The sequence below is a fragment of the Camelina sativa genome, chromosome 7 (assembly GCF_030686135.1).
Source record: "Camelina sativa cultivar CO46 ecotype springtype chromosome 7, ASM3068613v1".
In the NCBI taxonomy this organism is placed as follows: Eukaryota; Viridiplantae; Streptophyta; class Magnoliopsida; order Brassicales; family Brassicaceae; genus Camelina; species Camelina sativa.
The window spans coordinates 23,671,467-23,687,286 of NC_141886.1; the positions used below are offsets into that span (position 1 = coordinate 23,671,467).

At 32.6% G+C, this 15,820-nt stretch overlaps 1 protein-coding gene and 1 pseudogene across 1 annotated transcript; both read right to left on the minus strand.

Annotated features, from left to right (window-relative positions):
* Window positions 1-1,575: 1,575 nt before the first annotated feature.
* Window positions 1,576-4,588, minus strand: LOC104701850 (protein DETOXIFICATION 54). The gene is made up of 2 exons (XM_087456825.1): window positions 3,367-4,588; window positions 1,576-2,312 (listed from the first exon to the last, which is right to left on the minus strand). The coding sequence occupies exons 1-2, from the start codon at window positions 4,333-4,335 to the stop codon at window positions 1,749-1,751; spliced, it is 1,533 nt and encodes a 510-aa protein (XP_087312951.1). The 5' UTR covers window positions 4,336-4,588; the 3' UTR covers window positions 1,576-1,748.
* Window positions 4,589-10,493: 5,905 nt separating this feature from the next.
* Window positions 10,494-12,943, minus strand: LOC147941611 (uncharacterized; annotated as a pseudogene).
* Window positions 12,944-15,820: the final 2,877 nt, after the last annotated feature.

Here is a 15,820-nt window from a genome sequence, read left to right on the forward strand (position 1 = left end):
AAGAGAGATCACTGAAAACGTAAAAGGGGAAAAAGTGGTCACGTGAGGTGAGGAAGGCTTTAGGTGAGGGAAGGCACGTGATAGTATTTGCCTTTGCACAAGCACTTGTAGACGAGAGGGCAAGCCTCGGAGGCTGAGCACTTGGAAATGATCACAACGAGCTTGCATGGTTTACATGGACCACATGCGTTCGAACAATCAGGTATGCCTGATCCACTCGCCACATCTACAACAAATAAAAGAACCAACCAAGATAATATACAGTAATAAGTTCACAGTCTCTAAACATGAATCATGTAATAAATAGCCAAAAATAATACTCACAGTTGAAGAGATCCCGTTGGAAACTATTACTACTAACACAGAGATGGAGAAGAAGAATCGCGAATAAAGATAACGATTTCATTCCGAACAAAATTTGAAGGTCTTTAGTTTTATAGTTCAAGCTGTCGGATTTATAGAAAGTGTTTTTGAAAGGAAGAAAAATGTGGTGAAGAGGTGAATCATGAATTAAGATAAGATATATAGGACTAGGAGAGTGAGAGTAAATTAAGATGTGTTGGATTCACATGATCCCTCTCTTTCTTTTCAAAGGCTTTCACATTCTTTGATCCTTTCTCATTAATTTTTGAATCTTCTTACTGTTTGGTTTTAATTTCTTTGGCATATACTGATAACTTGATAAGCACAAGAATGTGCAAAAATATAAACTCTATCGAAAGGTACATTTAAAATACGGAGTAACAAAATCTCAGATGTCTCGTCATCATCAAGTCCTACATGCCATCAAGCGTGACCCTTTGAGACATTGCTTTTAATGAAGTCCCCACTCTTGTTACTCCTCTCATTTACTCCCATTCCTTTCTTCAACATTTTGCATTTTTTTATCAAGAAAAACCAAAAAACATTTTGCATTCCCAATATTTTCTCACTTATTTTTGTGGGAGTCTGATAGCATCAAAATAAGAATCATTCCAATTCTTCAATTTTCGACTTTTCTTTGTCACTTGGTTTACTACACAACAATTGGATATGTAAACAGGATGATAAGGTATGAATCGGATTGGTGTGACACGATTCTTCTAATTCCATAGTTCAAGACTTGAAGTGCCCGACAAAAGAAAAGAGTCCTTTGTATGGGATACTTTAAGCAATGGCATGTCCCAAAGTTTTTAGGGAAACAAAACACCTGTGCATGTGTAGGGTTTTGTATCACTGCAATTTAGAAAAGTACAATAAATGTATTTGTACCCATTCCTCATCATCGTTTTCTGGCCTAACGATAAAACACTATTTACACACAAATACAATTTTCAAAGACAAAAAGTTCAATAAAATATATTTAAATTACTGGTTATAGAAAACAATCACACGAAAAGAGGGAATAAAGGAGTGTATATAGGGGCCATAGGCATGCGTTTAATGGTGTTTCGCTTAATATGGCCAAAAAAGTTTCTTGTAAGCTTTTTACTATATTCATTTTTTTCACCATTTCTAGCAAAAAAGCCTTATCCGATATTTGTTTTTTTGTATGTTTAACAAGCTATTAATCTTACTTTCAACTTCTAATAATGATTTAGCTTCCAAGATTTCAATTAGAAAACTCACTAAAGACAACCGAAACGGACAGAAACAAAACATTAAAATCAAACGAGTCAACCACTCATCATCACTAATGAAAAAAACCAAAATACCACCCCCACAGAACAAGTTCTGAATTTTGACCCCACAGTTAATCTCCAAATGAATTACAAAACACTACCCAACTTCTCATCATTCCCATTACGGTCATCCAACAACAACAACGACGACTCTTCATCGTTCCCAACTTTCCCCATCTCCAAACTCGTCAGACTCATCGCTCTCACCGCTTCCCCTTCCCAATCCGTCCTCGACAAAACCGCATACAATATCGAAACGGCGCAAGCCGCTTGAGCCGAAAGCAACCCAAACCACAATCCACTAAACCCAATTTTCAACCAAAATGCTAGTCCAACAGCCACAGGTGTCCCCACAAAATAAAACGACCCGAGATTCACGTGTGCCCCAACCGCAGGACGACCTGTCCCTCTGAGAATCCCACAACCCGTGGTTTGTGGGCAATTTCCTAGCTCGCATAGCCCCACAATTGGCATCACAGAAGCAACCAACACCTTGAGTGGCTCGTAGCCAGTGAATAGTCCAGCCCAACGCTCTTTTAGTACCACGGTCCAAACCACATTCAATGCTCCTATTACAAATGCGCAAGCTAGAGCCACGTTCGCTGCTAGCCTTGCTTTATACGGTCTACCTGCACCTAGCTCATTCCCAACCTGACAAAATTAATGAAACCAAATCTTTAAAGAAAGTTAAGAAGCCTAACTTCTGTCACATGTGAAGGAAACAGAAAAGAACAAGTGGTTTCTATGAGGTTGAAGAGTGGTCATGAGATTGGCAATAATAATACAAGACCACACTTGACTACTCTCTTTTCAACCACTTTTTAAATATTTTTTAGGTATGTTAACGTCCAATCACATACCACGAAGTGACCTATTAATGGAAGTTGATGTAATACTCCCTATATACCACAAAGATTAATGTTTAGAATTTTTTACACATTTTAAGAAAACGATGATTACTTGAGTTTAAATATTTTTTTTCTTTGATTACAGAGATATTATTTAATTTTAAACCAATAATAATTCAAGATTTTAAATATTTTCAATGATGACTTATTGAAATTTACAAAACATCAATATTTGTGAGACAAAAAAATACCCCAAAACATCAATTTTCGTGGGACAAAGGGAGTATTTTTTCATCACATTCCACGTTTTTTATCCACTTAATTTTTCTCTTTTTGTGAAAAAATAACTTTAAGAAGTTACCCAAAACAAAACAAAAAACAGCTAGAAAACATAGAGCCTTCCTTCTAAGAAACTTTACTAGGAAACAAATATGTAGCTTTCTAAACCATTAATAAGGTCCTCGGAAAACCACAAAAAAAACAGAACAGTTTATGCATATTACAAACAAAGTTAATCAAATCTATCTTCCAAAACTTTTTTTGTCTCACTAATAAAATGATTTCTCATCTCCAACTTCCAAGACTTTTGTACTTTTCTTTTTAATCAAAGCCACCACCATTTTTTTATCTTGAAAAAAAAACGAATAAAATTGATATTGCTTCAAACGTTTCATCTTATCCTATTTAAAAACCAATTTGCAAACTCAAATCAATTTATACTCTCTACTTGGTCAATATGGACCACTTAATCATAGTCAATCATTGTTTTGACTCAACTCGTGACCACTTAAGAAACTTAGTCAACAGTTTATTTGACTCTACTTTTGACTATAAAAAAAAAGAGTAAAGACACGTACCCGAGCAGAGACACATCCAGCTAAAGCCATAGGAACGGTATACATAAGACTGGTAGTCTGAATCAAGATCCCAGTCGCAGCCACCGCAAGCTTAGGATTATCCAAGTAACCACCAAGCACAGTCACAATCTCATACCACCACCACTCCAAACATATCCCCAAACAACTTGGAACCGCCACTCTCATCAATGGTCCCAACCCTCCAACCAACTCCATCACAGATGAAGACTGAGCCACCGCCGTAATAGAGCCACCACCCTCATTCACTCTTTTATGCAACTTTCCACTCAGCCAAACATATCCAACCAAAAGCCCAACCATAATCAAATTCGTCACAACGGAAGCAATCGCCACACCAGGAACACCCCATAGCTTCACCATCACTAGCCAATAGTTCAACGGCACGTGGAACGCCACAGCTGCTAACGTGCACCACATCATCGGTTTCGTCACACGCTGCGACCTTAGATATACACGTAACGGCTGAAGCAGAGTATTGGTCAAAAGGTCAGGGAGAGCGTAGAGACAGTACTCAGCGGCTGTAGCGGTTATCTCAGGGTCTTGACCCATAAAGAGCATGATGGGTCCGAGGTTGATCCAGAGGAGGCTAATGGGCACAGAGGCGACTAAGAGAATCACGACCATACGGTGAAGAGAGAGCGTGAGGAGATCCCAGTTTTTGCTTCCGTAGGCTTGGCTACACACTGGCTCAAGACCCGAGGCGAGTCCTACGAGGACAGAGTATCCTGTGATGTTGGTGAACCCGATTGAGAGAGCTCCTCCGGCTAGCTCGAGACTACCGAGACGTCCAAGGAAAAGAACGGAGACGACGGCGCGTACGTAGACTAGACAGTTCATAGCTGTGATTGGTAAAACCATAGCCCAGAGCTCTTTTAGTTCGTCTATGACTTGAGGAAGAGTTGGGTGTTTATGGGAAGTGAAATCATCTGATTCGGTTTTGTCGCCCATTAGAAAGAGTTTCTTTTTCTTTTCGATTTTTAGGAGATTTGATCAAACAGTAGTGAAACAGAGGATGAGAGAGGAAGCCATGGAAAGAATAATTTTACAAGTACGGGAGACAGAGTGAGACAGAGGTAGAAAAAAAATGTTCAAAATGCAGAAAATAAAGTCTGTTCGTTTGTCTCCTGAAAATGAAAGGAGCAAAAGCTGCAATAAATAGAGAAAAGGAGTTACAAATAAATAAATGTAAGATATCTTCTCTCTATTTCAAAATAAGAGATTTTTAATTTTAATATATTTTTGAATTTATGTTTTCAATACAAAAATACTATTATTTTAACCGTATATTTTATTAATGTTAGTATTATTTAGAGTATTAATTCTATAATATATGATTATTAAAGTATCTCTTAAAATTATTTTTCAAAGTTTTTTATGTGCGTTTAACTATTTTATACAGGACTATATATTTTAAATACAAAAAATAATAGATATGGTCCATTTGTTGGTATAGCGGGAGAAAAACAAAACGGTTTTGTATCACCATTGATCACAACAACAAAATAAAAAAGATAAGAATGATTATTTAAGAAAACGGCGAAAAACAACGAAAAATGTTTATAACGGTTTAATATTTTTTTTGGATTTTAAAAATATATATTTTAGTTTCTTATGTCTTCTTTTTTAAAAATATTTGTCATCATAATTATAGCTAATGAATTAGTCGTTATAATGTTATATTAAATTAGTTATTTATAAATTAATAGATTTTATGATTTTGTCACTTTTACAGTATTAATTACCGCTATAATAAATTATTACAACGCCATATCTTATGCCATGAGTCACCCATCAGTCACACTATATATTTGTTTATTATAATTGTGCAGAAATTGTTGGATAAAACCTTAATTTGGATATGAAAAGTTAATTCAAGAATATTAGTTTGATTTAAGCATACAGTATTTATTTTGAATATTTAAGATCATACATATTTGGTGACAGAAATTTACTTGGTATTAGATTTAATTTAGGTGTTATTATAAACATTGTATTGCATATTTTCTATATATATCTAATTATAAATGAAATGATTAAGAAGATCAATAACTTTAAATTTGTAAAAGTTTCAACTTTTTATATGGTAAAAAAATTTGACTTTTTGGTTTCATGCTTTTTTTCTTTAAATTTACAACTTAATAACGAAGATATCTAGATATTTTGTCATGAATTGAATTATCAAATATGTTTTTTCAAAATCAATTGTTTCATGGTTTCAAAAGTTTCATTTACTTGCCTTTTTCTCATATAATATATATATATATATATATATATATATATATTAGTTTTGACAATGATGATACATATGTCTATATCTCACATCAACAAATATCATAATCTCAAGTTATGTCATACTCGATGAAATTAAGTAGATAATGACTAGGTATGTGTGTTTTGTGATCCTTACAACCTCACAACATTCAACCTCACAACACAAGAATATGATTCATGAATACTAGAGTGATAAAATGAACTGAATTTTATTTGTTTTTCTAATCATTTTAATTAGTATCAAATATACTAGAGTCATAATTATTTGGATTTTATTTTGGTATTCTGAAGATTACTTTTTCTGTTTTCAATTTTATTTTTTTAAAATTGTATCATAAAAACTTATTTTGTAATTTCTATTCAAATGGGGCTTGTGTGTTTAAATTATATCTAAGCATGCCTTCCTCCAAAAAGTAAATAATTATTAACTAAACATGTAGAAACATTAGAAAGATCTTGATAATTTTATGATTTGAATATTATGTTTACCTATATACTTATGGATGCATCACTACAGCATCAAACACTAGAAACCTTATGGATCAAACAAAAGTAAATAAACATATATCCAAGTATTTGTAACACACTTATCAAAATTGACATCTGTTGTTTTGGGAATTTTGGAAATTGGATTATTAGAGCGATTTCATCAAACAGTAGTGAACTTCAAAAAAAACTGAGGATGAGAGAGGAAGCCATGGGAGGAATAAATTTACGAGTTTATAGGAGACATGGGAGGTAGAAAAAATAAACGAAGAAGACAAAAAAAATTTCAAATGCAGAAAATAAAGTCTGTTCGTTTGTCTCCTAAAAATGAAAGGAGCAAAAGCTGCAATAAATAGAGAAAAAGAGTTAGAAATAAATAAATATAAAATGTATTCTCTCTATTTCAAAATAAGAGATATTTAGTATTATTTTAATATTTTTATGAATTTATGTTTTCAATACAAAATGTATTATTTTAATCCTATATTTTGTTATTGTTAGTTTTATGTAGAGTATTAGTCATAACATATGATTATTAAAGTATCTCTTAATATTATTTTCCAAAGTTTCTACATTTTAGTGTTTAATTAAAACATTTTTATTTTATCTTTAAGTACAAAAAACTAATATATATATGGTCTATTTGTTCGTATATTGGGGGAAAATAAAACGGTTTTTTGTGTCAGCATTGATCACAACAACATAATAATTATCTAAGAAAGCGGTAAGAAACGATGGAAAATATTTATGGCGGTTTAATGAATTTTTGTAATGTCTTCATTTTTAAAAATATTTGTTGTCACAGTTATAGTTAATGACTCAACAAATTTTAAAAATATTTGTATGCCACGAGTTACACGATATATTTGTTTCTTAAAATTGTGTAAAAATTGTTTGATGAAATCTCAATTTGGATATGAAAAGTTAATTCAAAAATATTACTTTGATTTAAGCATGTTTATTTTGAATATGTAAGATCATACATATTTAATGACAGAAAATAACTTGGTATTAAATATAATTTAGGCGTTATTATAAACTTTGTATCACATACATATGTAATTATAAACGAAATGATTAAGAAGATTAATAAATTGAAATTTTATATGGTAAAAATCTCAACTTTTTGGGTTTACGCTTTCTCTTTGAATATCAATTTTAGTATTGAAGATATCTAGATATTTCGTTGCGAATGAAATTATCAAATATGTTTTATTCAAAATCATTAGGTTCATAGTTTCATTTTCTTGCATTTCTCTCATATATTATGGATTCGACAATGAGGATACATATGTCTATATCTCCTAACAACAAATATCATAACCTCTAGACATGTCGTATTCCATGAAATTATGTAGATATCAAAATGTTTTTTTCTAGAATGAGTAGAAAATGAACATGGTATGTGTGTTTTGTGATCCTTTAACTACACAACACAAGAATATGATTCATAAATACTAGAGTGATATAATGAACTGATTTTTATTTGTTTTTCCAATCATTTTGATTAGTAACAAATATTCTTTGTAATTATTTGGATATAGAAATTTTACCAAAACAGTTTAGTTGACATAATTATATTTCGCATAAGGAATACATTGGAAAAATGCATCATCACTGAATAAACATTAATACTATTATAAAAGAAAAGAAAAATGAATAAATAAACATTGATACTATCATAACAACAAATAAATTAAATAGGTCGGATAACTGTTGAGCATTGAACAAAAATATTTTCAAACTTACACCCTGACACGTTTTTATCAAATTTTTTTTTATTTTTTTAGAAAATAAACTTTTTTCTTAAATTTTAAACAAGCAAATTATAGTATAACACGATTTCAATCCAGTTAGTTTCACTAAATATGAAATACATCATAACAACACAAAATAAGATGTTCCATGTGTTGAGTATATATTTTCGCTCTAAGTGATGAAATACTTATGAATTTTAATATGACAGTATTATGAAGATTACTATTTATGTTTTTTTAATATATATATATATATAATTGTTTTATAAATAATTATTTTGTAATTTCTATTAAATTGTACCTTGTGCATTTAGAGTATATCTAAACATGTCTTCCTCCAAAAAGTAAATATTGATTGACTAAACATGTTGAAACATTAGAAAGATCATGATAGTTTTCCAGTTTCAAATATTATGTTTACGTATATACTTATGAAGGCAGCAGACAGTAGGAACTTTATGGATCAAAACCAAAGTAAAATACACATATTCATGTACTTGTAACACACTAATCAAAATCCACGTCCCTTGTTTTGGGAATTTGATTATTAGAGAGATACAAGCAATGAGGAAATATGGAAGGAGAGAGATAGGTTGCAACTTGCACGTGGACAGTCCCCTAACAAAATAAGTGAAGTTATGTCAAAAGTTGACAAAAAAACAGGTATGCGGGATAGGTGATATTAATGTTTTACAAGTTAGGAGACAAAAACACTACTAATTTTTATTGAGACATTTTTTAGTTTCCTTTACAAGATGTGTGGTTTTACACACACAAAAGAAGTACCATTGATGTCAGGAAAGAAATATTTTTTGTCAAACGGTTAAAAACATAAAACAGATTCGAAACAAAAACAAAATCACACTAGATTATGTAAACACAAAATGCACAATATTGAAAAGAACCTTTTTCTTATTAACAATTGAAACGATCTGACCGTTTAAAAAAAAAACTAATAAATAATAAATATATAAATATGATATAATAATAAATATCTAAGCTAGTGGTTTCATACCCACTAGCCACCTAACCACGATTATACCAAACAGCGGAATTAATAAAACCAATAAATAACCAATATCAAATAAACCGTAATAATTCCAAAACCATAAACTAAAGATGCAATCAACATAAATCAGAAAACCATCAATCCTAAACAACATTCTAGGACTCAACTCTAGCAATCTAAAAAAAGCTAGACAACAACCAAGCGAGCCACTAGAACATCCTCCTCTTTATTGCCATGATCTCACGGTCACACTTTGCCTCTACCTGCACCACACACACAATGAGATGCGTGAGTATTACCAGAAATACCCAGTGAGGCGATCCTCCCATCTAAGAGCTATACACACAAGCAAATCAAGAGTACAACTCCAAATAAAATATAACAACCAACCATTAAACAGAACAACCAATAACACTTTCACCACACCTACAAATCATCACACAAAACAAGTCATACAACTCAATCGCTTAGATAAGCTCATGGTCGCGCACTCACCTTAACAAGTGATTCACGAAAATAACAAGAACCAAATGAGAGGCTCTCCAATATCCAAGAACAACCAAAATCGCTTCTACAACCGATCACAACAATAAACAAACATTGAAAACAAACTGCCAGAAAAATCAGAAAAAGAGCAACCTCACAAGTGAAACCACGAAATCAAAACGAACCGTTAACTTTCTAATCCCTCCTGGGAAAAGCAAGGTCTATACGTCCGGAATCTTTCCACAAAATTTCAGCACGATCAGATTTCAGATGAAACCGCAATCGATCCCAAAACACCCGCTAGTCTCAATCCGCGACTGAGACGAAACGCCCACGAAACTGCCAATATCTCCTAGAATATTAACTCAAATTCATTTCTGTAAAAGAATAGTCTACGAAAATCTCTTAGCTACAACCCTATCAAAAATCAATACCTTTCAAAACGATTTGACCAGTCGGATCCTCCTTCTCCCAAACCCTAACAGCTTTGTTTCTCTCTTTGCTCTAAGGAAAAAGCTTGATCTACTTCTCTTCTTCTTTTACACCATAAAACCAAGGGTTCTCACACTTTCTCTCCCTCTCTCTCAATTTCAATGTCTACAAAAGCACAAAAGAAGAGAGGAGGCGTGACATGAGAGAAATTAGGATTTTTTTGGTTTAATTAGATTAAACCAGGATTTAATTAAACCAAAATCAATTAAAATTTACTTCTTTGGTTTACTCAACACATTCCAAACTCTACTCCCGGAACACGGATGTTACAAGAATCACTTAAATAATCTTACAAGATATGTTTAATCAGATTTACACACAGTCAACACGAATTGTCACTGACCAATTCTTAATCTAACCAAAACTTCTTAAGAACCCAAAAAACTTATTCGCTTGGCTCCTTTAATTCTATGCGGCTCAAGAAAAACCTTAAGCCTTAATACAAATATATATAGGTAGCTAACATATCGTGTTGGCTAACCTACTTTCCCAATTTAAGATAACTCCAAATCTTCTTTATTTGATCCGATAATATCTTGCTTGACAATAAGGAAAACTCCAATATTCTAATTCTAATTTGCCACGTCATTCTAATTCCATGTTCGTTACTTCATGCACACAACTTCTTCTAGTGTCTCAAAGACTAGCTTTGTTGAACCAAATGTCTTCATGCTTTCAATCTCCCCCTTTTTATCCGAATGTGTCAACTCAAGCTCAGATTTGAATACTAGTAGAATCTTCCAAAAACATCCCCTCAATCACATTCAGCTACAACAGCACCATCATTACCAATATCATCATCTTATCATACTCTCCCCCTGCGTGAGTGTATATTCATATAAAAACAAGGATGAAGACATATAAGCAGGGAAACACAACAGCTTCCTATCATGCATTGTACCAAAAATCATTTTCATGAGTTGTTATGATATTCTTATGACCTTGCAACTGTTTAGATATAACTAAGACTCCTGACGATTCATCTTTCCTCTTATTACTAATGGATCTGGTTGATTCAGTTGTGATTTTTTCTTGTATTGGTGGTTCTGCAACATGCTTCTGTAGAACCTGAGGTTCAACTCCAACATCTTCTTCAATGATTATCTTCGAGAGATTGCAGAATAGGTTGATTTCCTCAGAATCTCTAAAATCTTGATCATAGTTTTTCTCATCATTCTCGGAATTTTTATAGTACAGATCCTTTTTAGCCACCCAGACTCTACAAAAACGATAGGGATCAATAAAACACTTTCTTGCCATCCAAAGCTCATTAATCTTGTTCTTAAACTTATAACAAAAAGATCAGACATGACCAGTTTTACCAGAATGAAAGCATTCATAAATCCATCGTCCTCGCTTGGATTTAGTCCAACCTTTTCGCTCAGGAGCAGATATAGGTTGATGTTGTGTTTTCCTGGTTGGTGCAACAGAGACCTTCTGTTGTACCACTTTTTCCAGAATACTTGTCTCAACTTCATGAATTACATTGCTCATAACGAAGCTTACAAATTTATCACGAGACAACAGCTCAATAGTCTCCTCTTTGTGATAACCCAGACCTCGATTCTGAGATCCTACAATTCCCATAGATAGTATCTCATCAAGCTTCTTGCCACCATTATTCAACATCCTAATCTTCTTGTGATTCTCATTCAGCTCCCTTTCCAGACTTGTTGCTTTTTTTTTTTCTAAACTATACTTTTCTTGACGTGCCTTCAGTTTCTTTTCTATTACTTATTTTTCAGAAGAAGGAAGTTCCTCACCAATCAATTCTTCAGAATTATTTTCTTCAAGCATACTGACTTTGGCTTCCAAACACAGCTTTTCCTTTATAAGAACCAATTTTTCGTTGCACAACAGGACCTAGTTGGCGTACAAAATACAATAGCTCTCTTTTGAAATCGACTCTTCATCATCATCATCTGAGCTTTCATCAGCTATATCATCACTCTTAGCACTATATGCAAAAAGATTCAACATTCGTCATTCGTCTTCATCTCCATCACTCTCTGATTCTGAATCACTAAAGCTAACATATGCCTTATTATCTCCTTTCACCATGTTTGGGCATTCGAATTTTAAATTTCCAATCCCTTTACATTCAAAGCACTTCATCTCCTTGCGCTTAACCATTGGACACTCAGGTTTGTAATGACCAAAACCACCACATTCAAGACACTTAATCTCTCCGATCAACTTTTTCTTTCTCAGATCTATTTGGCCTAGAACAAGACCTCTCTGTATTACTTCGATTCCAGCTAGCTAACTCTCGTCCCTGTCCTTTTTCAACACGCTTCAGAGCTTTTCCAAAGTTTCTTGCCAAAGGACATATTATCTTTTATCTCTTGCAACTGATCACTCCTGTCATCTGCCTTGAATGCAATTCCTTTACTATGAATTCTCAGTTCTTCAGCAACTTCCATCTCCTCTGATTTTAGCATACCAACAAGATCTTCAAATTTTAAGGTGTCTGTGTTGCCAAATACCCTCATAACTGCTTAATGAGCTGCATATTTAGCCGGTAGACACCTAAGCAACTTCTTAACCAGCTTGGTATTCTTATAGGTCTTACCAAGATTTTTTGCTTCATTCGCAATAACACTCAATTTTGCACTGAACTGAGAAATTGTCTCTTCTGGATCCATCCTTAAAACTTCAAATTGAGATGCAAGTTGGTCTAATCTCGTTCTTTTGACACTTGAGTTTCCTTCATGAGTCTTCTGTAGAATGTCTCAAGCATCTTTAGCTGATTCACAACCTTGAACAAGCTTAAACTCGTCATCATCAATAGCACCAAAAATGGCGTTAAGAGCCCTTGCATTATACTTAGACAGATTCTTCTCATCGATGTCCAACGTGCATTTGGCTTAGTGATCTTATCTCCTGCTTCATTTTTTTCATAAGGAGGTTCCCAATCTTCTTCAACAGTCGTCCATGCATCTTCTCCTAGGTTACGAATCAATTGAATCATACGTACCTTCCAACGCCCATAACCTTGTTCATCCAAGATCATAGCTCTTTGAAGTATCATCAACTCATTACCCGACTGCATCATTATCTCAAGATCTCAACCTGTGGCGAGTATAAAGCTCTCGTCGGTTGACTGCTCTGATACCAATTGTCAAAACAAATATGCAGCCAATATTGAAAAGAACCTCTTTTTTATTAAGAATCACTTAAACAATCTTACAAGATATGTTTATCAGATTTACACATAGTCAACACGATTTGTCACTGACCAATTCTTAATCTAACCAAAATTTTTTAAGAACCCTAAAAGCTTATTCACTTGGCTCCTTTATTTATTTACGGCTCAAGAAAAACCTTAAGCCTTAATACCAATATATATAAGTAGCTAACATATCATGTTGGGTAACCTACTTTTCTAATTTAATATAACTCTAAATCTTCTTTATTTGATCCCATAATATCTTGCTTGACAATAAGGAAAACTCCAATATTCCAATTGTAATTTGCCACATCATTCTAATTCCAGGTTCGTTACTTCATACACACAACTTTTTTTAGTGTCTCACAGACTAGTTTTGTTGAACCAAATGTCTTCATGTTTTCAGATTACTCATCTTGTTTTCATACTAGATTACTAGAGTTTTTTTTCACATAATAATTGTATGACCAATTCAGTTTTTTATATATAAAACTCAATACTTGCATGCATATCTATTTTGAAAGAGTGAAATTGGTATATTTGCACATTCTTTTTTTCAGTTCTGAAATTATTTTACATTTATATTACTAGTTTATCTTAACAATCCAGTTTATTTTGTTTTAAAAGCTGAACTAAACGTTTTAAAATAATGCTATACGACCCTCAAAACATGCCTCATAATATCATATAAGTCAGAATCCATCAGTCATCCCAAGTCAGCACCAACTAAATTTGATGTTAATCTATTAAAGATTTTATTTGGCATAATAAAACTAAAGGCAAATAATGCACGTACGGCTGCCCAGAAACCCAGTATAAGATAGTGACTGGTCCGATAATACGACACGATCAATCTATTTTTAAAATTATCACTAACACTTAAACTAAATAATATGTCTTTTTTTTGGTGGCTTTATAGGCATTTGTTTGTCATTCGGCTTGTCGATCAAAACACATATAGTCATTTAAAAAATCGAGCAAAGCATGTGTCTTCCGAATCAACATTAGTTATATTGTTAGTGTCTCGTACGTCATAACCACAGAGGTGGTTGTTGCCTCGTGGCCAATTCCAAGGGGCTAAAGTTCCACAATTTTACTGACACTCATGTCAATATTATATATAATCCTTCGATCGATCAAATAATTTTGTTATAGATGTTCTTGGTCTCCTACAATCATGTAGACGTTTTCACCAAAACTTTTGTTAGATAAAATAAAGTCGCTAGGTGTAAGAAATCATAATTGACTATGTGTAGGGAAGAATATTGGATAGGGAGAAGAAAAAAACTGAAATCGGTCGTGTGAGTGTAATGTAGATTGTATTGACATAATCACATAAAGTTTCTACAAGAATATATAATATAGTTTATGTGTGGTTAATATGCGATAAACGAGTATTCCTTAAGACGGGCATATATTTAATTTATAGCTAAATGGCAGACAACACATTCTTTTTGCTAAAAGCTATGCGTTTTATGAAAGTTGATTCCTACATTTTTGTACAACATTATTCTTCTAATCTCTGATATTCCTCATTTCATATAAATTTTAACAAACTATCTCTATCTATGAAAATCTTTTAGTTTTTCCTTCTATTATATAGCTCTAAAGCAATGACGAATTCTAATGTAGTAGACGTATAGCCACCATAATGAAATATTCGCGTCTGATTCCATGGAAAACTATATTACGCGAGACACATATATAAGGTAATAAGTTTGATCTTGGAATAGTTATAACTTATAACGTGGATAAAAGAGTAAAACATAAAATTTCAATGATTTCAAATAGATATATATATATATATATATATATATATATATATATATATATATCATGAATTCGATAATTCCAGAGAGACAAAAGAATACACATAAAATTTGCGAAGATATTCAATACAGTGATTGAAACTACTCATGTGTCAGCCACTTAGCAGCTAAGTAAAGCATTTGGACATAAAGTTTGATTTATCTTTCAAGCTATAGATTTAAGACTTACGTGCTTTAATTTTTAGAATATTATGATATATATATATATATATATATATACTAGTTATATACTAAACAGTTTATATATCTCTAGAGTTTGAACATATATAGGTGGTATCTCTAATGTACCATTTTTGGTTAATCGCACCTTAATATAGAAGAAGTAATAAAAAGCTCGTATCCTTAAGGACATATCACATATGTTAATGTTTAGTATGGAATGTAAATTATTGAGACATAAAAGGAGAGTGAAATTAAACTTCATGGCCACATACAAGAGATATCAGAGGTATTATTTTATCACGTACTATCGATCATACGAGTTACTAAATTTTTCCAGAAAAAATAGTACGCGATAAAACAATGGGACCCTAAAAATAATATAAGGAGTGAACGATCGTATTCAACTCCATTATGAAAAAAGGTAAATGCTAAGCTAGTTAGGTAAGGAATAGAATATATATCTCGGATTATTGGCACACTTTGAAAGAGTTGGTATCGAGTATCACACATAAATTCGAATTAAAGAAAAAGACAAACTTCGTACTCGTCGACACCTCCCTATTTAAATCTCGCTAATTACAAACTTAGAATCAAAAGTCAGACAAACAAAACAAATTTTAAAAGTTCCAAACGAGTCATAAGGCCAACTCCTTAGTATTCAATTAGTAATATATACGTAACTAATTAAAAATTTAAGTGTAAAGCATATAATTTGACTATTAGAAGGGTTATTGGTTCTATGATTTTAATGGATTTGGAAATCCAAACAAAA